Below are 26,581 nucleotides of genomic sequence, written 5' to 3'. Positions count from 1 at the left end.
TGAAAGCAATGAATTAACAAAGATTAGATGAATGATGTTTTTTCCCTGCATGGCATACCTCGGGTCATGCTTCGCTAGTTGCGGTTCCCTGTTAATTTCAATGTGATTTATTACTCACTGCATAATACGTGAGAGATACCTCTATATTATAATATGCGCTATAACAAAAGAAATATATGCAGCAACAAAATTAAAATAATCTGTACTCTGGTAATATAAACAAAATACTGGAGGTTGTGGAGGGGGAATCTAAAAAGTAAAAGAGAAAGAGAAATGGAGATAGAGAGATAGAGAGAGACAGAGAGAATTCGTGACGCGTCATTGTTGGTTGCAACGCGTGTGAAAAGAAGAAAATACACAGGGTGAGGGAAAGGTAACAGCAAAAAAATCCTGAAAACATGCACTAAAAAGAAAACTGAACAATCACGAGGCCTGTCTCGTGTTTACTGTACGCTGTACCAAATGTGTTAAAAAGGATCGAAGCTTGGGCTGTCCAAACTTAAAGAATAATAATCACAACTCATGGAAAAATTAAATTAACTAAATTAAGCTAATAAGGTATCCTATTCTCTCTATGATCAATCAACTTGTACGGGAACGACTTTTGTAAACATCTATACAGATCTGCTCTCCTCACTTCTTGCTTTCTTGCACTTTTTACGGCAAAATTTATGGATTCGAGAAAATGCAAGAAAACGCGAGTAACGAGAACATACCTTAGGCGTGTAAACAGCTGTTTGTTGTATGAATGTTGTATACGTATGGAAGGATAGTTTCGACACTCGTAATGAAAAAGTTGCCAGACTGGATGGAAATGGATCAAACGATAGAAACTGGTTATCTCGACAGCTTTTCATGCAAATTATTTCTACGAGAAGAGGCAAACTTTTTCTCACGACTGCGAAATGCTCTGACGATACGTAATTGGTACTATGGCACAGGGGAGCTCTGAGATTCTTAATATAAGAAGGTTACTGAAGAGTGATTGATATTAGAGTGGTTAGGCTTTGATTACGAATGATAAAAAGTGCATGACTCGTCTCGGAGATCTTGAACAGCTAGTAATATATATATATACGCATGTAGTATATATATATTATAATATGTATATATAAACTGAGGTTACAGAGAAGCATTAAACATAATTAATCATGTTACACACAGCTGGTATGTAATATGAATAACGCAATTATTGCAAGATACCTTCGATTCTACTGTCTGTCAACTCGGTGAGATTGAGTGGTGGAGTCGTTGTCGTCCGCACAGACTGCGTTACAACAGTAACGACTGACTGCTTTTCACGAGGCTCGAGGTGCTCTACCTTGCTAGTTACTATTCTCTTAGTTCTTATTTTGCTAACGTTCGAAGGGGAATCGCTATCTAACCTATCAATGACCTCGACCACTTCCTCCTTGCCAAATTCCTCGCTAGGACCCACGGTCTGCCTGCTTCGCGAAGTTTTCACCGTTTCCTCCGTTTCCCTAACCTGACCCGACCTGACGGAACTGCCACTTTTGTCCTTCCTACCCTTCGCCTGCCTATCATCCCCTCCCCTCTTAACTTCCGTTCTCTCGACTCTCGTGCTTTTAACCATCGACTGCTTCACCCCCCCTCCTGTCTTCTCCTCAACAACTTCTTTCGTTCTCCTAACAGTCTCCGCGCTGTCGGACCCACTACTCTTCTGAGATACAGTGTCACTTTCGTCCTTGAACTTCTTCGTCGCAGAAATTTTACGTTTTGGTTCCTGCTGAGGTTTTGCAGCGGATGAAGCCTTTGTAGCTTCCGCTTTCTCGTCTAACAATTCTTTCGCTCTCCTAACAGTCTCAGCGCTATCGGACCCACTACTCTTCTGGGAGATAGCGTCACCCTCGTCCTTGAACTTCTTCGTCGCAGATATTTTACGTTTTGGTTCCTGCTGAGTCTTCGCAGTGGCCGAAGCTTTCGCAGCTGCGGCAGCTTCCGCTTTCTCTCTGGCAGCTTTTCCGGCTTCAGCTGCCTTCTGTATATCAGCAGATACTCTTCTAGCTCTGTCCTTGGCCTCCTTTGACCCTGCAGATATTTTTCGCTTCGCTTCCTTCGCCTCGCCAAAAGCTTTACCATCCACTGGAGCTTCCTTTGCTTTCGCGTTCTCCAAAATTGCTTCTTGCTTCGTCTCTTCCATGAACTCTCTCATATCGTCCGTAGCATCTTCAACAGCGTGTTTCACTCCTTTTATCATGCCACCTAGGAAACCGGAAGTCTTGTCTTTTGGTTTCTTCCCCTCGACTTCTTCAGTATCTTCGACAGACTTTTTCTCTTCTTTTCTGTCTTCGCTTTTGGTTGGTATTTTACCTTCCTTTGATTTTCTAGCCATTTCTTGAGAACCTTTCGTTTTGTCACTGGTCTTCCAGGTGACCTTCGCAGTTTCTTCCTTCGATTTTTTGACCGGCTCTGCCTGTGTTTCTGCTGCGGTCACTGGTTTATCTTTTACCTTCTTAGCACTAGTTACTTTTTTATCCTTTGTACTTTTTACACCGGATATCCCTGAGTCCTTGGATTCTTTCAGCGCCCTCTCCTTTTCCTTTGCTTGTTCTTCAGCAGCTTCCTGTTTCGTTTCCTCCAAAAATTCCTTCACATCTTCGGACGCCTCATCCACCACGTGTTTCGCACTTTTAATAATCCCAGATAACAATCCGGTACCTTTGTCCTTCGACTGCTTTCCTTCTTCTGCTATTTTCCTCTTTGTCTCTTCCGTAACGTCGTGGCCAACACCTTCCGCCTTAGCTACAGATTTATCCTTAACGACCTTAACTTCTACATCCTTCACTTCCGGTCTCAAAGCATCCTTTTGGTCCCCGATGCTTTCAGCCACTCTTTCGATTTTTATTTTTGATTTTTCCCCGAGCTCTTTGGCTAATCCTACGGAATCCGCTATCCTCTTCGAATCCTTTGCTGCATCTTCCAACAATTTATCCTCCGCGTCTTTCAATGCTGAATCAACCTCTTCCGATTTGCGTGCAGCCTCACTTGCCAATCGCTCATGTTCCTTGGACGCTTCCCGTTTCGCTTCTTCGAGGAAATTCTTGGTTACTTCCGGTGACTCGTGCAGAACGCTCTTGGGTCCTTTGAAAATTCCTGACAAAAATCCTCCACTTTTGTCTTTGGTTTTAGACTCCTCTAGGTCCTCTGGTTCTTTCGATGCTGTCTCCTTATCGCGTTTCTGCTCTTCGGTAGTTTTTTCTTTCGTATCACTCGAATGTTCTTTCGCATCATCACTCGTTTCCTCCGAAGAATGCTTCGAGCTCTTAAAAATACCTGAGAAAAATTTGCCACCTTTGTCCTTGGTTTTTTTACCCTCTTTTCCTGCCTTATCCTTTAATGATTCAGCACTACTCGAGACTTCTTTAACACCTTCGCTTACTTTAGTTTTAACAGCTTTAACATCGTCTTTTATGTCGGACAATAAAGAATCTTTGACTACCTTAGATTCCACTTTTATTTCATCTATTGTATCCTTTGCTTTCCTCACGGTTGTGTCTGTTTCGTCTTTAATTTTCTTGGTGCTGTCTAATATCTTCTCGTCGAGTTTTTCCTTCGTCTCTTTCATGGACGAAGCAGCTTTTTCCTTGGTAACCTTCAAATCAGCAACAACTGAGTCCTTCGCCTTTTTCGCTTTTTCCAATTCCTCTTCCGCTGCCTTCGAAAGTTTTGCTTCCTCTTCTTCAGCTTCTCTCTTAGTATCATCTAGGAATTCCCGTACATCATCAGAAGCTTCGTCCACTGCATGTTTGGCACCTTTGAAGATACCCGAGAAGAAACCACTGGCTTTGTCCTTGGCCTTTTTACCTTCTTTCGTTACTTTTTCCTTCGTGCTATCTATACTTTCTTTAGCAGCTTTTGCATCATCTTTCACTTCCTTTATAACAGCATCCTTTGTTTCTTCAACGCTCTTAGCCAAATCATCAGTTACTTCCTTGGTTTTATCACTAGCTTTCTTAACATCGTCTTTGAGTTCTTCTTTAACAGCCTTTGCAGAATCAGCAACCTTTTCGGAGACTTTTTCTGTGGTTTCTTTGACAGCTGAAACAGTTGCATCTTTAGCGTCTTTTACACCAGATAATACTGTTTCTTTCGAATCTTTTATCTTATCAAGTTGATGATCAGCAGCCGCTTTTAACCGAGCTTCATCCTCTAGAGCTACCTTCTTCGTTTCATCCAAAAATTCTTTAACATCTTCGGATGACTCGTCCGCAGAATGTTTTGCTCCCTTGAATATTCCAGAGAAAAATTTTCCTGCTTTATCCTTGGTCTTTTTAGCTTCCTTAGCAGTTTTATCTTTAGCCTTATCTGCACTATCAGCTACTGCTTCAGCTCCTGTGGTTACCTTTTCTTTTACAGCTTTGATATCTTCCTTGACTTCTTTGACTACTGCATCCTTTCCATCTTTCACGCCTTCAGCTACTTTACCTGCAGCTGATTTTGCCTTCTCTTCTACTTTTAATGTTTCTTCAACTACTTTATCTTTGGCATCTTTAGCGCTCTCGCCTACTTTGTCCACTCCTGTTGATATCTTTTCCGCAGTTTTATCGGCAGCATCCTTCACGGCTGTAGACACCTTGTCCTTAGCTTCTTTCGCGTCAGCAACAGTTTTATCTTTCACTTCTTTCAAAGCTTGCACATCTCGCTCTGCAGATTCTTTCAGTCGTTGTTTTTCTTCAGACGCTTCTCGTTTAGTTTCATCTAAGAAGTCCTTGACATCATCAGCTGCTTCTTCAACAGAATGTTTTGCACCCTTAAATATTCCCGAAAGAAATCCTCCGGTTTTATCTTTTGTTTTCTTGGCTTCTGTAGCAGCTTTATCCTTGGTTTTTTCTGCACCATCAGCAACTGCTTCAGCACTGGCTACAACCTTTTCTTTAACTGCCTTAGCATCCTCTTTAATTTCTTTGGCTACTGCATCCTTCGTATCAGAAACATCTTTGCCAAGTTTGTCAGCTGAGTCCTTTACTTTTGCTTCAGTAGTTTTTACGCCATCAGCAATTTTATTAACACCTTCCTGAATCTTTTCAACAGCTTTATCTTTCGCATCTTTCACCGCTGCCACTGCCGCGTCCTTGGAATCTTTAACTGCCTTTGCTTCCTTCTCAAGAGCTTCCTTCGCCTTGGCCTCTTCCTCAATAGCTTCTTTCTTAGTTTCATCCAGAAATTCTTTGACATCATCAGAAGCTTCGTCCACTGCGTGTTTGGCGCCTTTGAAAATTCCAGATAAAAATCCTCCTGTTTTGTCCTTGGCCTTTTTCGCCTCCTTGGCTGCTATATCCTTGGTTTTTTCAACACTATCGGCAACCGCTTCAGCACCAGTTGAAACCTTTTCTTTAACAGCTTTAGCATCCTCTTTTATTTCTTTAACCAGGGAGTCCTTGGCGTCCGAAGCTTCTTTACCCACTTTATCAGCAGTCTCTTTAATCTTACCATCAATTTTTTCAACATCACTGACTACTTTGTCCTTTGCAGCTTTAGCAGTATCAGCCACTTTATCAGCACCTTCCTGAACCTTGTCTACTGCTTTGCCCTTTGCATCTTTTATAGCGGCGACTGCTTCGTCCTTGCTTTCTTTGATAGCTTTGGCTTCTTTTTCAAGTGCTTCCTTTGCTTTGGCCTCTTCCTCAATAGCTTCTTTCTTAGTTTCGTCCAGAAATTCTTTAACATCATCAGAAGCTTCATCGACCGCGTGCTTAGCGCCTTTGAAAATTCCAGATAAGAATCCACCTGTTTTATCCTTTGCTTTCTTCGCCTCCTTAGCTGCTTTATCTTTGCTTTTTTCAGCACTTTCTGCAACCGCTTCAGCTCCAGCGGCAACTTTATCCTTCACCGCTTTAGCATCTGTTTCAATTTCTTTGACAACTGCATCTTTTCCGTCCTTCACGGCTTCTGAAACTTTAGCTGCTGTAGATTGTGCCTTTTCTTCAACTTTCTTTGTTTCCTCAATAACTTTATCCTTTGCATCCTTAGCGCTATCTGCAACTTCCTCGATTCCCTTGGATATTTTGTCAGCTGCTTTATCCTTGGTCTCTATCGCTGCAGAAACCGTTTTATCTTTTGCGTCTTTGACATTTTCGACAACTTTATCTTTTACATCTTTCAAAGCTTGTACATCTCGCTCTGCAGATTCTTTTAGTCGCTGTTTCTCTTCAGACGCTTCTCGTTTAGTTTCATCTAAGAAATCCTTGACGTCATCAGCCGTTTCTTCGACAGAATGTTTCGCACCCTTAAATATTCCCGAAAGAAATCCGCCAGTCTTATCCTTGGCTTTCTTGGCTTCTTTAGCAGCTTTATCTTTAGCCTTATCTGCACTATCAGCAACTGCTTCAGCACTAGCTACAACCTTTTCTTTAACTGCCTTAGCATCCTCTTTAATTTCTTTGGCTACTGCATCCTTCGTATCAGAAACATCTTTACCAAGTTTGTCAGCTGTGTCCTTTACTTTGTCTTCAGTAGATTTTACGCCATCAGCAATTTTGTCAACACCTTCCTGAATTTTTTCAACAGCTTTATCTTTCGTATCTTTTACCGCTGCCACTGCCGCGTCCTTGGAATCTTTAATTGCCTTTGCTTCCTTCTCAAGAGCTTCCTTCGCCTTGGCCTCTTCCTCTATAGCTTCTTTCTTAGTTTCATCCAGAAATTCTTTGACATCATCAGAAGCTTCGTCCACTGCGTGCTTGGCGCCTTTGAATATTCCAGATAAAAATCCTCCGGTTTTGTCCTTTGCCTTTTTGGCTTCTTTGGCAGCTTTGTCCTTAGTTTTTTCAGCACTGTCAGCAACTGCTTCAGCACTGGCCGCAACTTTCTCCTTAACTATCTTGGTTTCATCCTTAATTTCCTTGGCAATTGCATCTTTCGTGTCTGATACATCTTTGCTCATTTTGTCCGCAGCATCCTTAACCTTTTCTTCAGCCTTTTCCAGTCCGCTGACAGCCTTATCCTTAGTCGCTTTAGTTGTTTCAACTACCTTATCTTTTGTATCTTTTGCTGCTGCCACTGCGTCATCCTTGGCAGCCTTAATGGCTTTGGCCTCCTTCTCAAGTACTTCCTTTGCTTTGGCTTCTTCCTCAATAGCTTCCTTTTTAGTTTCATCTAGAAACTCCTTGACATCGTCCGAAGCTTCATCAACTGCGTGTTTCGCACCCTTGAAGATTCCAGAAAGAAAACCGCCGGTCTTCTCCTTGGCCTTTTTGGCCTCTTTCGAAACTTTGTCCTTGGTTTTCTCAGCACTGTCAGCAACTGCTTCAACACCAGCTGCAACTTTTTCTTTAACTGCTTTGGTATCTTCTTCAATTTCTTTAACAACTGCATCTTTTCCGTCCTTGACTGCTTCTGCAACTTTAGCTGCTGTAACCTGTGCCTTGTCTTCAACTTTCTTTGTCTCCTCGATGACTTTGTTCTTTGCATCCTTTGCGCCATCTGCTACTTTCTCAATTCCCTTCGACACTTTTTCAGCTGCTTTATCTTTGGTCTCTATCACTGCCAAAACCGTTTTATCTTTTGCGTCTTTGACGTCTTCGACAACTTTTTCTTTTGCATCTTTCAAAGCTTGTACATCTCGCTCTGCAGATTCCTTTAATCGCTGCTTTTCTTCCGATGCTTCTCGTTTAGTTTCGTCTAAGAAATCTTTAACATCATCTGCCGTTTCTTCAACAGAATGTTTTGCGCCCTTGAAAATTCCAGAGAAAAACTTTCCTGCTTTATCCTTGGTCTTTTTAGCTTCTTTAGCAGCTTTATCTTTAGCCTTATCTGCACTATCAGCTACTGCTTCAGCTCCTGTGGTTACCTTTTCTTTTACAGCTTTGACGTCTTCCTTGACTTCCTTCACTACCGCATCTTTACCATCTTTCACGCTTTCAGCCACTTTACCTGCAGCTGACTTTGCCTTCTCTTCTACTTTTAATGTTTCTTCAACTACTTTATCTTTGGCATCTTTAGCGGTCTCGCCTACTTTGTACACTCCTGCTGATATCTTTTCCGCAGTTTTATCGGCAGCATCCTTAACGGCTGCAGACGCCTTGTCCTTAGCTTCTTTCGCATCAGCCACTGTCTTTTCTTTTGCATCTTTCAAAGCTTGTACATCTCGTTCTGCAGATTCTTTTAACCGCTGTGTTTCCTCAGACGCTTCCTTTTTGGTTTCTTCTACAAAGTCCTTGACATCATCAGTTGCTTCTTCAACAGAATGTTTTGCACCCTTAAATATTCCCGAAAGAAATCCTCCAGTCTTGTCCTTGGCTTTCTTGACTTCTTTAGCAGCTTTATCCTTGGTTTTTTCTGCACCATCAGCAACTGCTTCAGCACTAGCTACAACCTTTTCTTTAACAGCCTTAGCATCCTCTTTAATTTCTTTGGCTACTGCATCCTTCGTATCAGAAACATCTTTACTAAGTTTGTCAGCAGTTTCCTTTACTTTTTCGTCAGTAGTTTTTACGCCATCAGCAATTTTTTCGACACCGTCCTGAATATGTTCAACAGCTTTATCTTTCGTATCTTTCACTGCTGCCACTGCCGCGTCCTTTGTATCTTTAATTGCCTTTGCTTCCTTCTCAAGAGCTTCCTTCGCCTTGGCCTCTTCCTCAATAGCTTCTTTCTTAGTTTCATCCAGAAATTCTTTGACATCATCAGAAGCTTCGTCCACTGCGTGTTTGGCACTTTTGAAAATTCCAGATAAAAATCCTCCTGTCTTGTCCTTGGCCTTTTTCGCCTCCTTGGCTGCTATATCCTTGGTTTTTTCAACACTATCGGCAACCGCTTCAGCACCAGTTGAAACCTTTTCTTTAACAGCTTTAGCATCCTCTTTTATTTCTTTAGTCACGGAATCCTTGGCATCCGAAGCTTCTTTACCCACTTTATCAGCAGTCTCTTTAATCTTACCATCAAATTTTTCAACATCACTGACTACTTTGTCCTTTGCAGCTTTAGCAGTATCAGCCACTTTATCAGCACCTTCCTGAACCTTGTCTACTGCTTTGTCCTTTGCATCTTTTATAGCAGCGACTGCTTCGTCCTTGCTTTCTTTGATAGCTTTGGCTTCTTTTTCAAGTGCTTCCTTTGCTTTGGCCTCTTCCTCAATAGCTTCTTTTTTAGTTTCGTCCAGAAATTCTTTAACATCATCAGACGCTTCTTCAACTGCGTGCTTCGCGCCTTTGAAAATTCCGGAAAGAAAACCTCCTGTTTTATCCTTCGCCTTCTTTGCCTCCTTAAGAGTTTTTTCTTTACCATCCTTTGCCTTTTCAGTAACTTTCTTAGCTTCACTAGCAACTTCTTCTTTAGCCGTCTTTGCAAGATCATAAGTTTTTTGCGTCCCTTCAGATATTATTGAAATCGTTTTGTCTTTGACATCCTTAACGCCATCGACAACAGTATCTTTAGCTTCTTTCAGTTCCTTCTGGATACGAGCCTGTTCTTCAGCAGAGTCTTGTTTTGCCTTTTCAAGAAATTCTTGAAGTCCTGCTGTAACGTCTTTAACCGATTTTTGTCCATCGTCAGTGGCTTTTGATGCAATTTCTACGCTTCTATCAGCTCCATCCTTTATGCCCGTAGATGTTTTCTTAATCATTGCATCGGCTTTATCACAAACGCCGTCAACATCCGCCTTAATTTTTTCCTTGACAATTTTCGCATCCTTACCAATTTCCTCAACAATAGCATCTTTGCCACTTTTCACATCCTGTGAAAAGTGGTGTGCTTTGTCCTCTACTTTTTGAACGACAATGTTAGTATCGCTTACCACTTCCTCCTTGAAGGATTTGGCAGAATCAGCTATTTTACCAACATCCGGTATTTTACCAATTATTTTTTCCTCGCTACGTTTCACTACTTCTGCACTCTCCGATATGTCACGGGCAACTTTTTCAACTTGTTTCTCAGCATCAGCTAATTCTTTCGTGGCTTCATCAACAAGATCTTTAGCATCTTCACTCGTTTCGTCAACCGAATGCTTTGAGCCTCTAAATATTCCAGAGAAAAATCCACTAGCCTTATCCTTTGCTTTTTTAGCTTCCTTTGAAGTTTTGGCTTTGGCCGCAACTGAACTATCCACAACGCTATCTACACCAGCTGCCAGTTTCTCCTTGACAACTTTTGCGTCCTCTTTGACCTCTTGAGTAATTGTTACTTTGGCATCTTTCGTACTTTGAGCAATATCGTCAATTTTATTTTTGGTCCCGTCATCTAACTTCCTTGCAGTCTCAACAATTTTCTCTTTCGCAGCATCAACTGTCTTTCCAGCTTGCTCCGAGGCCTTTTCCATTTTCTCCAATGCTTTGTCTTTGGATTTGCTCAGTTTTTGAATCTCACTTTCAGCAGCCTCCTTTGCCTTCGCTTCTTCTTCCGCAGCTTCTCGTTTGGTCTCATCCAAAAACTCTTTCATGTCATCGGATGCTTCGTCCACTGCATGTTTAGCACCCTTAAATATGCCCGACAAAAAGCCACTCCCTTTCTCTTTGGCTTTCTTCGCTTCCTTTGAAACTTTGTCTTTTGTTTTTTCTGCATCTTCAGCAACAGCGTCAACTCCAGAGGTAATTTTTCCCTTTACAATCTCAGCGTCTTCTTTAACTTCCTTCACTACAGCATCTTTGGTATCTTTAACATCTTTGCCTACTTTCGCAGCAGTATCCACTACCTTTTCTTCAGCAGCCTCAATATTGCTTACGACATGATCCTTAGTTACTTTTGCAGAATCAACGATTTTCTCTACACCTTTATCTATTTTTTTTACAGTCTCATCTTTTACTTCTTTTACTGCATCGGCTGTTCTTCCTAAGGCTTCTATAGCTTTCGCTTCCTCTTCTTCTGCTTCCTTCTTTGTATCATCCAAGAATTCTTTAACGTCTTCTGAGACTTCGTCAGCTGCATGTTTAGATCCTTTGAATATTCCAGAGAAGAATTTTCCTGTTTTATCTTTCGTCTTCTTACCTTCTTTAATAGCTTTATCTTTAGTCTGTTCTACACCATCAACCACTGCCTCAGCACCTGATGTAATTTTCTCTTGCACAGCTTTTACATCCTCTTTGATTTCTTTAGCTACTGCATCCTTTCCAGTTTTCAAGGTACCTTTAGCTTTTTCTAGATCTTCTGATATTTTGTCTGCTATATGATCCTTAGTCTCTTTAATTTCGCCTACGGTTTTATCTTTTAGTTCTTTCAGAGCGTCAGCATCACGTTCTGCTGAATCTTTCAATCGTTGTTTCTCTTCTGAAGCTTCACGTTTAGTTTCCTCCAAAAAGTCTTTGACTTCGTCAGCTGCTTCATCAACAGAATGTTTTGCTCCTTTAAAAATGCTAGAAAGGAAACCTCCCGTTTTTTCCTTTGCCTTTTTCACATCCTTAGCTGCCTTATCTTTAGCTTTTTCAGCACTTTCCACAACTGCCTCAACTTCAGCCTTAGCCTTTTCCTCAATAGCCTTAGCATCATCTTTAATTTCTTTAGCTACCGCATCTTTAACGTCCGAAACATCTTTACTCACTTTTTCAGCAGTGTCCTTTACTTTGGCTTCAGCTTTTTCGACGTCGTGAATCACTTTATCCTTTACAATTTTCCCGGCATCGACTGTCTTATCAACACCTTCCTGCACCTTATCTACCGCTTTGTCCTTTACATCTTTCACCGCTGCCACTGCCGCGTCCTTTGTATCTTTAATTGCCTTGACTTCCTTTTCAAGAGCCTCCTTCGCTTTGGCCTCTTCCGCAATAGCATCTTTCTTAGTTTCGTCCAGAAATTCTTTAACATCGTCTCCAGCTTCATCAGTAGAATGTTTTGCACCTTTGAAAATTCCAGAAAGAAAACCTCCGGTTTTATCTTTTGCTTTCTTGATTTCTTTAGCAGCTTTATCCTTGGTTTTTTCTGCACCATCAGCAACTACTTCAGCACTAGCTACAACCATTTCTTTAGCTGCCATAGCATCCTCTTTAATTTCTTTGGCTACTGCATCCTTCGTATCAGAGACATCTTTGCCAAGTTTGTCAGCTGTGTCCTTTATTTTTGCTTCAGTAGTTTTTACGCCATCACCAATTTTATTAACACCTTCCTGAATCTTTTCAACAGCTTTATCTTTCGCATCTTTCACCGCTGCCACTGCCGCGTCCTTGGAATCTTTAACTGCCTTGGCTTCCTTCTCAAGAGCTTCCTTCGCCTTTGCTTCTTCCTCAATAGCTTCTTTCTTAGTTTCATCCAGAAATTCTTTGACATCATCAGAAGCTTCGTCCACTGCGTGTTTGGCGCCTTTGAAAATTCCAGATAAAAATCCTCCTGTTTTGTCCTTGGCCTTTTTCGCCTCCTTGGCTGCTATATCCTTGGTTTTTTCAACACTATCGGCAACCGCTTCAGCACCAGTTGAAACCTTTTCTTTAACAGCTTTAGCATCCTCTTTTATTTCTTTAACCAGGGAGTCCTTGGCGTCCGAAGCTTCTTTACCCACTTTATCAGCAGTCTCTTTAATCTTACCATCAATTTTTTCAACATCACTGACTACTTTGTCCTTTGCAGCTTTAGCAGTATCAGCCACTTTATCAGCACCTTCCTGAACCTTGTCTACTGCTTTGCCCTTTGCATCTTTTATAGCGGCGACTGCTTCGTCCTTGCTTTCTTTGATAGCTTTGGCTTCTTTTTCAAGTGCTTCCTTTGCTTTGGCCTCTTCCTCAATAGCTTCTTTCTTAGTTTCGTCCAGAAATTCTTTAACATCATCAGAAGCTTCATCGACCGCGTGCTTAGCGCCTTTGAAAATTCCAGATAAGAATCCACCTGTTTTATCCTTTGCTTTCTTCGCCTCCTTAGCTGCTTTATCTTTGCTTTTTTCAGCACTTTCTGCAACCGCTTCAGCTCCAGCGGCAACTTTATCCTTCACCGCTTTAGCATCTGTTTCAATTTCTTTGACAACTGCATCTTTTCCGTCCTTCACGGCTTCTGAAACTTTAGCTGCTGTAGATTGTGCCTTTTCTTCAACTTTCTTTGTTTCCTCAATAACTTTATCCTTTGCATCCTTAGCGCTATCTCCAACTTCCTCGATTCCCTTGGATATTTTGTCAGCTGCTTTATCCTTGGTCTCTATCGCTGCAGAAACCGTTTTATCTTTTGCGTCTTTGACATTTTCGACAACTTTATCTTTTACATCTTTCAAAGCTTGTACATCTCGCTCTGCAGATTCTTTTAGTCGCTGTTTCTCTTCAGACGCTTCTCGTTTAGTTTCATCTAAGAAATCCTTGACGTCATCAGCCGTTTCTTCGACAGAATGTTTCGCACCCTTAAATATTCCCGAAAGAAATCCGCCAGTCTTATCCTTGGCTTTCTTGGCTTCTTTAGCAGCTTTATCTTTAGCCTTATCTGCACTATCAGCAACTGCTTCAGCACTAGCTACAACCTTTTCTTTAACTGCCTTAGCATCCTCTTTAATTTCTTTGGCTACTGCATCCTTCGTATCAGAAACATCTTTACCAAGTTTGTCAGCTGTGTCCTTTACTTTGTCTTCAGTAGATTTTACGCCATCAGCAATTTTGTCAACACCTTCCTGAATTTTTTCAACAGCTTTATCTTTCGTATCTTTTACCGCTGCCACTGCCGCGTCCTTGGAATCTTTAATTGCCTTTGCTTCCTTCTCAAGAGCTTCCTTCGCCTTGGCCTCTTCCTCTATAGCTTCTTTCTTAGTTTCATCCAGAAATTCTTTGACATCATCAGAAGCTTCGTCCACTGCGTGCTTGGCGCCTTTAAATATTCCAGATAAAAATCCTCCTGTTTTGTCCTTTGCCCTTTTGGCTTCTTTGGCAGCTTTGTCCTTAGTTTTTTCAGCACTGTCAGCAACTGCTTCAGCACTGGCCGCAACTTTCTCCTTAACTATCTTGGTTTCATCCTTAATTTCCTTGGCAATTGCATCTTTCGTGTCTGATACATCTTTGCTCATTTTGTCCGCAGCATCCTTAACCTTTTCTTCAGCCTTTTCCAGTCCGCTGACAGCCTTATCCTTAGTCGCTTTAGTTGTTTCAACTACCTTATCTTTTGTATCTTTTGCTGCTGCCACTGCGTCATCCTTGGCAGCCTTAATGGCTTTGGCCTCCTTCTCAAGTACTTCCTTTGCTTTGGCTTCTTCCTCAATAGCTTCCTTTTTAGTTTCATCTAGAAACTCCTTGACATCGTCCGAAGCTTCATCAACTGCGTGTTTCGCACCTTTGAAGATTCCAGAAAGAAAACCGCCGGTCTTCTCCTTGGCCTTTTTGGCCTCTTTCGACACTTTGTCCTTGGTTTTCTCAGCACTGTCAGCAACTGCTTCAACACCAGCTGCAACTTTTTCTTTAACTGCTTTGGTATCTTCTTCAATTTCTTTAACAACTGCATCTTTTCCGTCCTTGACTGCTTCTGCAACTTTAGCTGCTGTAACCTGTGCCTTGTCTTCAACTTTCTTTGTCTCCTCGATGACTTTGTTCTTTGCATCCTTTGCGCCATCTGCTACTTTCTCAATTCCCTTCGACACTTTTTCAGCTGCTTTATCTTTGGTCTCTATCACTGCCAAAACCGTTTTATCTTTTGCGTCTTTGACGTCTTCGACAACTTTTTCTTTTGCATCTTTCAAAGCTTGTACATCTCGCTCTGCAGATTCCTTTAATCGCTGCTTTTCTTCCGATGCTTCTCGTTTAGTTTCGTCTAAGAAATCTTTAACATCATCTGCCGTTTCTTCAACAGAATGTTTTGCGCCCTTGAAAATTCCAGAGAAAAACTTTCCTGCTTTATCCTTGGTCTTTTTAGCTTCTTTAGCAGCTTTATCTTTAGCCTTATCTGCACTATCAGCTACTGCTTCAGCTCCTGTGGTTACCTTTTCTTTTACAGCTTTGACGTCTTCCTTGACTTCCTTCACTACCGCATCTTTACCATCTTTCACGCTTTCAGCCACTTTACCTGCAGCTGATTTTGCCTTCTCTTCTACTTTTAATGTTTCTTCAACTACTTTATCTTTGGCATCTTTAGCGGTCTCGCCTACTTTGTACACTCCTGCTGATATCTTTTCCGCAGTTTTATCGGCAGCATCCTTAACGGCTGCAGACGCCTTGTCCTTAGCTTCTTTCGCATCAGCCACTGTCTTTTCTTTTGCATCTTTCAAAGCTTGTACATCTCTTTCTGCAGATTCTTTTAACCGCTGTGTTTCCTCAGACGCTTCCTTTTTGGTTTCTTCTACAAAGTTCTTGACATCATCAGCTGCTTCTTCAGCAGAATGTTTTGCGCCTTTAAATATTCCCGAAAGGAATCCTCCAGTCTTATCCTTAGCCTTTTTGGCTTCCTTTGAAACTTTATCCTTTGCTTTTTCTATACCGTCTGCAGTTGTTTCAACGCCTGACGTCACTTTCTCTTTCACTAATGCTGTGTCTTCTCGAACTTCTTTTGCCAATGCATCTTTAGTTTCCTCAACATCTCTTTTAATCTTCTCCCCAGCTTTTTCAATATCACAAGCAACTTTATCTTTAGCTGATTTCGCCGAATCAGTAATTTTATCAATACCTTTCTCTACCTTCTCTGCACCTTTTTCCGTCACATCTTTGATTGTTGTAACTGATTCATCCTTGAAATCTTTTACTGCTTTCGCCTCTTTTTCAAGTGCTTTTTTGGCTTTGGCTTCTTCCTCCATAGCTTCATGTTTAGTCTCTTCCAAAAATTCATCCACCTCCTCTGTGGCTTCATCAACAGCATGTTTGGCACCTTTAAAGATACCTGAAAGGAAGCCTCCTGTTTTTTCCTTCGCCTTTTTAGCTTCCTTCACAGTTTTATCCTTCACTTTCTCAGCGCCATTAGAAACTGCTTCAGCACCGTCAGCAATACGCTTTTCGGTAACTTCCGCGTCATGTTTTATCTCTTTTACAATTGAATCTTCAACTTCCTTAGCTCCTTTTGCAATTTCATCAGCCTCTTTCTTGGTCTTCTCTGCAACTTTCCTCGTATCTTCTTTAACTTCCTCCTTAACCGATTTGACAACCCCGACTACTTTCTCTTTACCATCTTTTACATCAGAAATGATAGAATCTTTGGTCTCTTTAGCTTTTTCCAATTCATGTTTCGCTGCTGCCTTAGCTCGCGCCTCCTCTTCAGCAGCTTCTTTCTTTGTTTCGTCCAAGAATTCTTTAACTTCCTCAGAAGTTTCGTCGACTGCATCTTTCGCTCCTCTCAGGATACCCGAGAAGAATCCTCCAGCTTTATCCTTGGTCTTTTTAGCTTCTTTGGCAGTTTTGTCCTTGGCAATATCCGCCTTGTGAGCAATAGCACTCACTTTGGATGCAGCAGCCTCCTTAACGTCTTTAACTCCTTTTGCCACATCACCAGTTACATCCTGAATTTTTTCATCGGCCTTCTTGATATCAGTTTCTATTTCTCCTTTAGCTGTTTTCGCACCTTCTACAATTTTTTCCTTCGTCTCTTGAGCAGAAGCCACTGTCTTGTCCTTGGCATATTTCAGATCTGCAGCAATCGAGTCTTTCGCCTCTTTCGCTTTCGCCAATTCCTGTTCCGCAGCTTTTTTCGCCTTGGCTTCCTCCTCTTCGGCATCTTTCTTGGTCTCATCCAAAAATTCTTTAACGTCATCCGAAGCTTCGTCCACAGCGTGTTTAGCTCCTTTGAAGATACCTGAGAAGAAACCAGTGGTTTTGTCCTTAGCCTTTTTACCTTCTTTCGCAGCTTTTTCTTTTGCCTCTTCCGCACTTTCGGCAATAGCCTCCGCTCCGGAAGCAACTTTCTCTTTGGCTATTTTCGCATCGACCTTGACCTCCTTAACAATGGCATCCTTAACTTCCTTAACACCTTCCGCAACGTCACTAGCTGCTTTCTTAGTTTTCTCAACGTCCTTCTCGATCTCATCTTTAGCAGCCTTTGTAGTATCAATCGCTTTCTCAACTGCTTTATCTTTGGTCTCTTTGATACTCTCTACGGTTTTATCTTTAGCATCTTTAACCTCAGAAACAATCGCATCCTTAGCATCCTTAATTTTTTCCTTTTCGCGCTCGGCTGCTGCCTTGGCACGAGCTTCTTCTTCCTCAGCTTCTTTCTTGGTCTCATCCAAAAATTCTTTAACGTCATCCGAAGCTTCATCAACAGCGTGCTTGGCACCTTTGAAAATACCAGAAAGGAAACCTCCAGTTTTGTCCTTCGCTTTCTTTCCTTCCTTAACTGTTTTATCTTTAAAAGTTTCTGCTGCCTCACCTCCAGCTACAATCGCACTCTTGATAGGTCTTGCATCATCCTCGAGTTCCTTCACTATAGTCTCTGCACCATCCTCCATCACATAAGCAAGGCGATTACGCGCTGATTCCGGCGTCTTTTCGCGTTTTGGCCGCAGAGGCTCCTGCTGAGGATGTTCATCGATAACACTCGCAGTGTTCCTGGTATCTTCCAGGAATTTCGAAGTGATCACACGTATGCTCTCGCTCTCGCTATCTGATGAAGTTTGCAGCGACGGGCTTTTCTCCTTCGACCTACTTCGAGAGGCTCTGGACAGTTTTGGACTTCTGAACCTTTTAAATATACCACTTCCCTTTTCTTCAGCTACGCCCTTTGGAACACTGGTCTTCACTGATTCAACCTCTGTTTCAACAGTAGCGGTTGGTGTAACAGATCGTTCTGATTCTTTCCCTGGTAATTCGGAATGCAAGGTCTCAGCTATTTTTTTAGTCTCGTCCAGAAGTCTCGCCGTGGCTATTCTCAGCTCTTCATCTCCGCTGTCGAAGGACGTCTCCTTCGAGGAACTCTGCTCCCTCGACGAGCTCCTCTTTCTGCTCCTCAACTTCGGACTCCTAAACCTACCGAAGAATCCACCCTGTACGGATTCTTTCTCATCCGTGACCTTGGACAATTTTTCAGGCGTTCCTCGCCTGGACTCGGTTTCACTGTCGCTTTCTCTGCTTCTCCTTTTATCAAGGACATCGGTGTCCCCCGGTGGTATCTTCTTCTGGGCGCTCTGCACGTTGTACGAGCTGCCACTGAGTCTATCAGTGGGAACGTCAGTAGCGTAATGGCTGCTGATGGTGAACGTGGATATTTTTGCATCCGAAGGAACCTGCGAGAGTTCCTCTTCAGGAGCATCAGCGGTGGCCTCTGCGAATTTCCTCGTGTCGTTCATGAACTTCTCAGTGGCAGTTCGAGCCTCCTCGTCGCCACTGTCGAAGGACGTCTCCTTGGATTTGCTGATCTTCTTCTCCCTCGATTTTGGACTCTTGAATATGGCGAAGAAGCCACCGGAAGTTTTATCCTTGGAATCCTCGGTCGCAACGTGGTCGACCTCGTCCACAGGTTGCTTCGAGTCATCTTCGTCCTTTGTGACCTTCTCCCTGCCCCAGTCGTGTTTCTCCGCCGATTCGTCGTGCAGAATCGCAGCGGTTTGTCTAGAGTCTATGAGGAACTCTTCTGTGGCTGCTATGATGTCCAGATTGAGATCCACAGAGTCAATGGTGGCTGTTGGGGCTCTTGGCTCGTCGTCTCCGCTTTCGAAGGATGTCTCCTTCGACCCTTTGGACTTGCCCTTCTTCAACTTCGGTGCTTTAAATATGTTCGACAGCATCCCACCAGTCTTTTCCTTTCCTTTCTTCGTCCCATCATCCTTCTCCGGAGTGCCCTCTTTCGACGAAATGTACACTCCATCGTAGGCCGACACTTTTTCTTCGGTTGACCTTTCGACCTTGAGCTCAGGCTTCTTAGGACCTGACTCCTTGATGTCGGTCTTCTTAATCTCTTTGGATTCGCTTTTCTTCGCGCTATCCTTCTTCGAGGCCTCGATGGTCTCCGGCTTCTTAGGGTCCATCTTCTTAGTCTCCACCTTCTTGGACTCTTTAACCGGAGCTTTCTTCAGCGCCTCCTTGACTTCCGGTTTCTTCAAACTCTCCTTCCTCTCTGTCTTCTTGGGCACTTCTTTCGTTTCCGGTTTCTTCTTATCCACTTTTTTCGCTACTTTCGCATCCTTCGGTGGACTGGCTTCCTGCAGCTTCTCATCAACATCCTTTCTCTCTTTGAATAACTTTTCCTTCTGACTCTCCTCCTTTTTCGCCTCAAACTTCTCCTTCGGCGGACTAATGTCGTATTTCTGCTGTTTATGGGGTTCCTTCGGAACTTCCCTAACGCTAGTGGTGGTGACCAAAATGGTCTCCGTAGTACCCGTTGGCCTAACCGTCGTTCTCTTCACGCTCTCTTTCTCGGTTTGCATGCTAACTGGTTCGATTTGCTTGACGGTCGTTGTTTTGCTAAGTACGGATTGACCTAAGCTAGGATCCCCGCTAATCGTGACTACCGTTTTCGAGGAAACTATGGAAGTTTTCGGTTCGACTTTGCCATCCTTCCCTATAACGCGCTTCTGCTTGACTATGACCGGCTCGATGCTAATTTCGGGGTCTACCTGTTCTATAACGATCTTACCCGGACTAGAAAATACTTTACCCTTGGCAGTTCCGTCATCCAAGCGAATGAACGGACCCTGCTTATCACCTACAGCACCTTTCGCCTCTTTACTCTCCCGCGCATCAAAAACCACCGACAACCCTTCCTTCGCTAACTTCCCCTTCTCTCTCTCAGCATCAGCTATTACACCTGTTAATTAAGTATTACAAACAATTTAGGTATCTGAAAACGTGGCAGAAAGAAATGAACACAATTGATTTTTCTTTTAGCTTTTTCTTTTCGCAAAGACTTGCTTTGCTTTTTTTTCGTTTAATATTTAATATTAAGAGTTTCTCGTCATTAGTGTAAGCCGGCTCGCTCGATATAATGTTTGCTCTTTGATTGAACAGCGGTTAGACTGCCGTGTGGATTGTGCGTAGAGTGTACGTGCTGTGGAGCAGCCATCCTTTAACTCTACGAGTACATCTTATAGCGATTCGATTTAACATTTAAGAAGATGTACCAATGTCGTTCTAGCTTTTGTCTAACTTTCGTTCTTCTCTTTTTCACACGTTCTTCGAAAATCGATTGGAAATTTTGATACCGATTTCGCGTGATATAAGTCACTCTCGTGTATGCACGTGTATACAGTACACACATACACTGTTACGATATTGTCTCTCTTCCTCGGAGGGTTAATATCCTAGGAATAAGCTAGATTACGAATTCCTTGGTACCACTTGGTGACCCTGGTCTATGAATCTTTAATTTTTTTAATTTTCAATACTTTATTTGCTTTTGGAAATTTATTCAATCATGCTCAACCGTGCTTGAATTAATTCTCTACATTTATCTAAAATTTTATTGTTTCTGTACAATAAAATAAATGTAATATTTTATTCAATGGAGCATTTTCATCCAGTTGGTTTAATTAAAAAAAACTAAAAGCAATAAACTTTTGGGTCAAACCAATGAATTCTTCTTCTAATAACTATTGGTTCAAAGGATATTGACTTTCTAGGAAGTGGGTCAATAATGCAACACCCTGTATGTACGAGACAAATATAGCGATACTCAACACACGATTCCAAAAATACTAGTACCAATAACAATTATTAAACATATAATAGGCAAACAAAGAAACTAGCGCGTCTAATAATCGATTTGTATGAGGAGTTATTAAACAATTTCAATTACACGCAAACCGTTATTATTGCACATTAGTAATTATTTAGTAATTTTAAGAATTAAAAAGTAGAAATAAAGGAAGACAACAAAAAGAGAAAAAAATAACAACAACGAAATTAATTAGAGACGAGACCAATGTAAGGAAACGTTGCTAGCTAGCTCAAACGACTGTAACAAACTATATTATATGTATATAGTATAATTATGTATTGTATATATGTAGATGTATATGTATAAAAATATCTGACAGCTGCTCCGTGCGCCCACACAGTTCGGCCACACACACATATGGGCCATTCATGCAACGCCAAATAATTGCGGTAAAACCTTTTATTGCTGAAACAAATTAATCTGTAGGTGTAAGAAAGTAGAAGGATGATTATTAGTAGGCTGCCATTTAAAACGCAGAGGTTTTATTATCGTATACAGTAGATCTGAAAAGATTTTTGATAAGCAGATAGATAGAGATAGAGAGAGAGAGAGAGAGAGAGAGAAAAAGAAAGAAGAAGAGAGAGAAAAAATAGGATTGTGTTACATTGGTAAAAAGCAAGCTGCAAAATGTCTACGATTCCGCATCGGCTTCCAAAACCTGCTAGTAAAATGAAGAATCATCGAGGCTGGTAGATGCTCTGTCTTTTCTCTCATCTTATCAAGCATCATCATTATTCTGATTCTGATTTGTTATCTCGTGTTATTATTGACGTTTCGGTTATTAGCCATGATCGAACGACTGTATCGCGTCAATTACAGCGTAATAGACTTCTTCCCCTCGGTCGAGAAATTTTAACAATCAAATAGAGCTCGTTCCCAACCAAATTCATCAAACCTCTACTGCAGCTCGTGAAATTAATTTCATTTAGAATAGATTTTATCGTATTTTTACTGGGAATAATTTCAAGCAAATATTTCAACGTTTTAGAATTTGATTATTTGGTTTGAAAATACAATAGATTTTTGTAAATTAAATTGTACATAGAATTTAGGCGATGATTGGTAGTGAACGAGTTAAGGTCGATTGAAAAATTCCTCGAATCATATTAAATCTGTGTCTGACGTTAAACCCTTAAATATATGATTATTATTTTTTAATGTGTATGCTTTGATACTGTGTATCTATGATTTTAATCAAATATGTGCAAGTTTATTTTATTATATATTTATATTTTTGGTACTTTTCTTAGGATATAAGAAAATGAAAAGAAATTACAATGATTTATTACATCTACAAATTTTTTGCTATAAATTATTGTAATGAAAATGTACGTAACGTTTCATTCTTGATACACCGAGCATTTAAGGGTTAAAGCAGCCAGCTACACGTTTAATTAACTCGACTAACCGGTAATCGATTTGACTCTTGGCTGCCTATGTGTACAAAGCACACACTTAGTCTATTACACAACTTCTAATTGCCAACTAACAGTTCTTTTGCTTTTTAATTCAGTCTCGCGTTAAAAGCGCCACTGAAAAGTATTCAACTCGTGAAGCAAAAGTCAACAATTTGATTACTTTTCGCTATTGTAACACAAATGATAATTCATAAATATCCAACAATGATGTACGGTGCTGAAACGAAGATTTTGCCATAGAATTGAATTGTTAATTTACCTTTCGTATCGCTCGAGTTGAATTTGTAGGTATAGTGATAATAAATGTTTCAGTATAATAAATATAATATTAATAGCAATAATAATAATAATAAATCCAGCTAGAAGATTAGTGCAAAATCTGAATTTCATCAGTAAATCAGGTTGAATTAAATTAAACATTAAATTAAACTAAATTAAAATGAATTTAAAGTAAAGTAAAGCAAAGTTTAAAATTAGAGTAGAAATGTTTGTGTCGATAAACTGATTAATCTAAGATAGATCGTAGCTTAAATTGAAGCGCGTGTTTCCAGTTTGGATTGGTCATGCTGTGAGTGGTGAAATGAGAAAAGTATTCTTGGAGCATTTCTGACTGGCAGTTAAAGCACGGCCCCTCAACCCACCGTTTGGTTCTTAGTTAAAATTATAGGATAAAAGCATCGTTACTTACCAGAGATTATTTTGCTAGCATCGGCTAATACTCGTTGTCGTTTTATCTCTTCGTCGTCAAGATCGTCGACTGATTTTTTGCTCATACTATCACTCACGTGACATTTGTGCTCTATGAAATCCGCCATCATGTCTCCAAATTCTTTCTCATCGCTGGCATATTTGTCTTTGATAGGGGTAGAGGTTCCGTTGAGAACAGTGCCATTAGTGATCGTGACATGCTGTTTGACTGTTAAGTGCAAAAAATGTGAAGTGAATAAAGAGACTTGCCAATATAAACGTGATTGCGTATATAAGACACTTTCATCACATTTATATATCATGTTGCAACTTATGTTTCGGCAACGATCGTGTTACTTTCTCAATATTTACGTTTACATTGGTCAATCAAATTTGAGGAATTAACGGGATCTCTTAGAGCGACACATTACAGAGCAAAACGCTTGTCAGCGATACGACATTTTTTGATGAACTATTTTAAACTCATTTTACCATTTCAGTGACGTCGAGAGCTGCTTTTACTAGTAAAATAATCAGATTTTTGAAAAAGCAATTTCAAAAAAATTTTTTGTTAATTCTCAAAAACGTGATTATTTTTCTAAAAAAAGCAGCTCGCGAAGTCAATGAAATTTTATAACGAATTTGAAATCGGTCATCGAATAACGCCGTGTCACTGACACGCTTTTCCGGATTTTTCGCTCTGTAATGTCGGTACGAGGGATCCCGTTAACGATTTATCAGCTGATTTCGCACAACAAAAGATTTTAGTCCATACAAATAGTACACGATCGCTATTAAGAGATCGAAAGCCAGCCAAATCGGTCTCGTTTTTATTCAGCCATGTGTACTAGGCGGAAGGCTAATGCGACTTAATATTTTTTTATCTAACATCTTCATTACGCAATCGCAGAAACATATTTTTACACAGAATACTCTTTTCTATTCGTATGTGCCCATTCGCATAGCCTTTACGCATAATTAATCCATGACTTTATCAAAGGCGATGTGTTGGTGTGTATACGTGTGAGATATTGCAAATGTTTACTATGCAATTTGTGCCAACATTACCCATAAAACCTAAACGAATAAAAAGGAAAATATTACTTGGATAAGTGTTCGAGGAACAAGAAAAAAAATTTTGAGCGGAAATGAATAAGAAGAAAGAAGTTAATGGAATAATTATCTGCGGACATAGAAACTTGAAGCTTATACGTGCTGTGATTCAGTGTAGATTGTTGAACAATGAGTAAGTAGGGAGCTTCTCGCTGTATTAAATATACGGGTGGCATTCTTTCACCGCTTCCTACTGAGTGTGACGCAAAAATTAATAAATACAGTATTACTTCACGAGCCGTTTGTGTCATTTCCTTCCTGCTCTTATCACGGTCGTGTACGTACTATGTGCTCATTTAACAAGAATGCATATTATGCGAATTTGTAATAAGAATTTAAATAGAATTTAAAGAGATTGGAAAAATTGATTTTCTCGCACAAAACCTTCAAAATTTTATAGAATCAATCTAGCACCAGGTTGACCGTCCATTTACTTACTTCGTTTATCCAGCACGGTACTACTCAAGTCCTCTACAGATTCTGAATCCTACAAAAGGAATAAGAGAAGTTACGTTTTAGATACAGATAATGATAATACGATTGATTATGCAAATTTAATTATTGCAATCGAGTAGAGCAATAACAAACCTTCATTCTGTCTGGCTCGTCATACTCAGGGTCCATTTTAGGATCCATCGTAGCATCTCTCCTAAGAGACGTGTCTCTCGATGGACCTAATTCCTCTTTTAAAGAATCGAAGCCTGGCTGATCCAGTCTCACTCTAGCCACAGCTTTTTCCACATCGTCAGTGACCAGCTCCACATTGAATATACACTTGTTCACGATGTCCTCACGACCAATTTTGTTCAATGCTTTCTCCAAGGTATTCCCTGTGAATATAAAAAAAATATGAAACTTGTATACAAAATCACAAGACGAGGGAACGCTGCACTCAAATCTCACTAATATACATAAATAGTCACAGAAGAGAGTGCGCTTAGTGGCACAAAAACCGCGCTACGATTATATCATATATCGGAGCCATAATTTTCCTGGGTGCAGGAATGAACTACAAACCTGGATGTGTCGTGGTATGTGGTTCATGAGAACAAGAGGTTCTTTTATAAACCAAATGAAGCTCACTGATGTAAGAATTTGTTGCTGGATTTTCATACGCCTGATACACAGTTACGAACATTTTCGAACTGAAAAGCGATTGGTTAATTTAAAAACTAAACACCGATTATAAATTACCATTTACATTCAAAGGCGATGATTATAAATTAAAATAGAAAATTACAATAACGCGAATAATAATGGAATAAAAAGAACCTGTTATTTAGGACCGTTAATTAACATTGAAACTATTTCGTAAGAGTATGTTAATTACGGTAATGTAGCGCTTGGAGCAAAAAAGTGGCAAGGAGGAATACAAGAGGGATCACTGTTTACTGGAGGAGTTGGCTGCGCGACTGTGTGTTGTATACTGCGCTTCTGTTTCTTAATTCTTTCGATTGCTGTAACATCGCTACACGCATTGTTGATACGCGTCCCTAGTGATTGGTGTGAGTGACTGAACGAGTGAGCGAGGAAGAGTGGGACATGGAGACAGAGAGGGATGGAGCACATATGTGTGTGTGCGTGTTTCTTATGTCAGGTATAATAATGCATGGTGAGGTCATCAGCTACGTTACTGCAGAGATTCCACCGGACTGAGTCAAACCTGACTGCGCGTGCCTATTTACTTGACCTTACCAAAGAACTGGTTTTTTACATTCGAAATGCAATCCGGACTTTTATAGCCGGCGGTCATTCATGTTTTTGGACATTACGCGCTTCTCGGTCGAATATACTTCATAATATCCAGAGACTCCGATATATGCTAATCGATTTATGTTTAAACTTACACTCCTTTGCGAAATCTATTTTTATTGTATCTTCTCGAGCCTCTTTCGTCTCTTCGCTTTGTCTCTCTTCTGCATGACATTGCATAAGAAGGCAGAGGAGTTCTCACCTGTAGCTTTGTTGCCATAATTCTGCCAAAGCTTGAACATAGCGGCTGCTTGTTGTGCAGGTTTGTTGGGGTATTCTTGCTTGATTATGGATATATCGTTAGGAGGAATATTAAGCTCCTCTGCCAATTTCTCCCAGTCTTTGTCCAATAAATTGGCTATATCTGTTAAACGAATGGTCGCTCTGTGTATAGCATCAGGACGGCCTGGAAGAATTTATGACGATTAATAAAGTGCTCTCTGCTTTTTCAGAAGAATTCTCAGTTATTCCATGGTAAACGGTATAAGAATACTCACTGATACCACCGTCCCGGAGGAAACTATAATTCTTTGATAGTTCTAGTAAATCCAGTTCGGACACGGCCGTTTCTGGGGAGATCTTTTCTGGTAACATTATATTAAGCGTACAGATTGGTGTTTGGGGCGGTTCGCCTTTTGGAACTTTAGGCTCGCACATAAAAATGATACGACCCATTGGATCCGCAGCGTCCAAATCCTTCACTCTTACGGTGAATGGAACTCTGTTCTCCTTGAAGGCTCTAAACGGCAATTGAAGCTGTTCGCCGCTCTTCAACACAGGCACGAGATTACCAGAGAACTCCATATATTGCGTTTTGCCCTCCAAAACCTAGAAATCAATACAGCAGACATGACTCGAATGCTCGTGGATTTTTCACTCGAGATCAATTTCAAGAGAACGTTTAATTGAAAAAAAAAAATTACCTCTACATCTCTACTCTTGGCAACTTCTGTGAAGTGTTCTTGATGCTCCAGTGTTTTGTCCTCTTTATCATCCGTCATGCAGAATACGCGTAGTCTTGCTTCCAATGGATCCACTCTTTTGGCAAATACGACGAATCTTTAAGAAAGTGAAAAGAAAAACATTAGTAAGAGTGATTAAAATTGTACAAATATGATAATTTCTTGATTATTTTTAAA

General features: G+C 40.8%; 1 protein-coding gene across 11 annotated transcripts in view; it reads right to left on the bottom strand.

Annotated features, from left to right (window-relative positions):
- The window catches only part of LOC136782616 (uncharacterized), a 95,294-nt gene that overhangs the window by 9,235 nt on the left and 59,478 nt on the right, over positions 1 to 26,581 (bottom strand). For 10 of the 11 annotated variants that reach the window (XR_010824137.1, XR_010824139.1, XR_010824138.1 and 7 more), the window contains 7 exons: positions 26,366 to 26,501; positions 25,940 to 26,270; positions 25,645 to 25,848; positions 24,279 to 24,520; positions 24,129 to 24,177; positions 22,579 to 22,806; positions 1,204 to 19,563 (listed from right to left, as the gene is read on the bottom strand). Coding sequence is in view for 1 of the 11 variants with exons in the window: in XM_066742159.1 (XP_066598256.1) it covers positions 1,204 to 19,563; positions 22,579 to 22,806; positions 24,129 to 24,177; positions 24,279 to 24,520; positions 25,645 to 25,848; positions 25,940 to 26,270; positions 26,366 to 26,501 (19,550 nt within the window). In the remaining 10 variants the exon portion in view is untranslated. Of the gene's footprint in view, positions 1 to 1,203; positions 19,564 to 22,578; positions 22,807 to 24,128; positions 24,178 to 24,278; positions 24,521 to 24,707; positions 24,836 to 24,962; positions 25,119 to 25,644; positions 25,849 to 25,939; positions 26,271 to 26,365; positions 26,502 to 26,581 lie in introns of those variants that run through there. The other variant, XR_010824146.1, reaches the window with a different exon arrangement.

Source organism: Prorops nasuta, unplaced genomic scaffold, assembly GCF_024137725.1.
Source record: "Prorops nasuta isolate Cenicafe-Biocafe unplaced genomic scaffold, Cenicafe_Pnas_1.2 PNAS00027, whole genome shotgun sequence".
Taxonomy (NCBI): Eukaryota; Metazoa; Arthropoda; class Insecta; order Hymenoptera; family Bethylidae; genus Prorops; species Prorops nasuta.
Note: the sequence above shows the minus strand (reverse complement) of the source record. Positions and strands in the feature narration are given on the sequence as shown.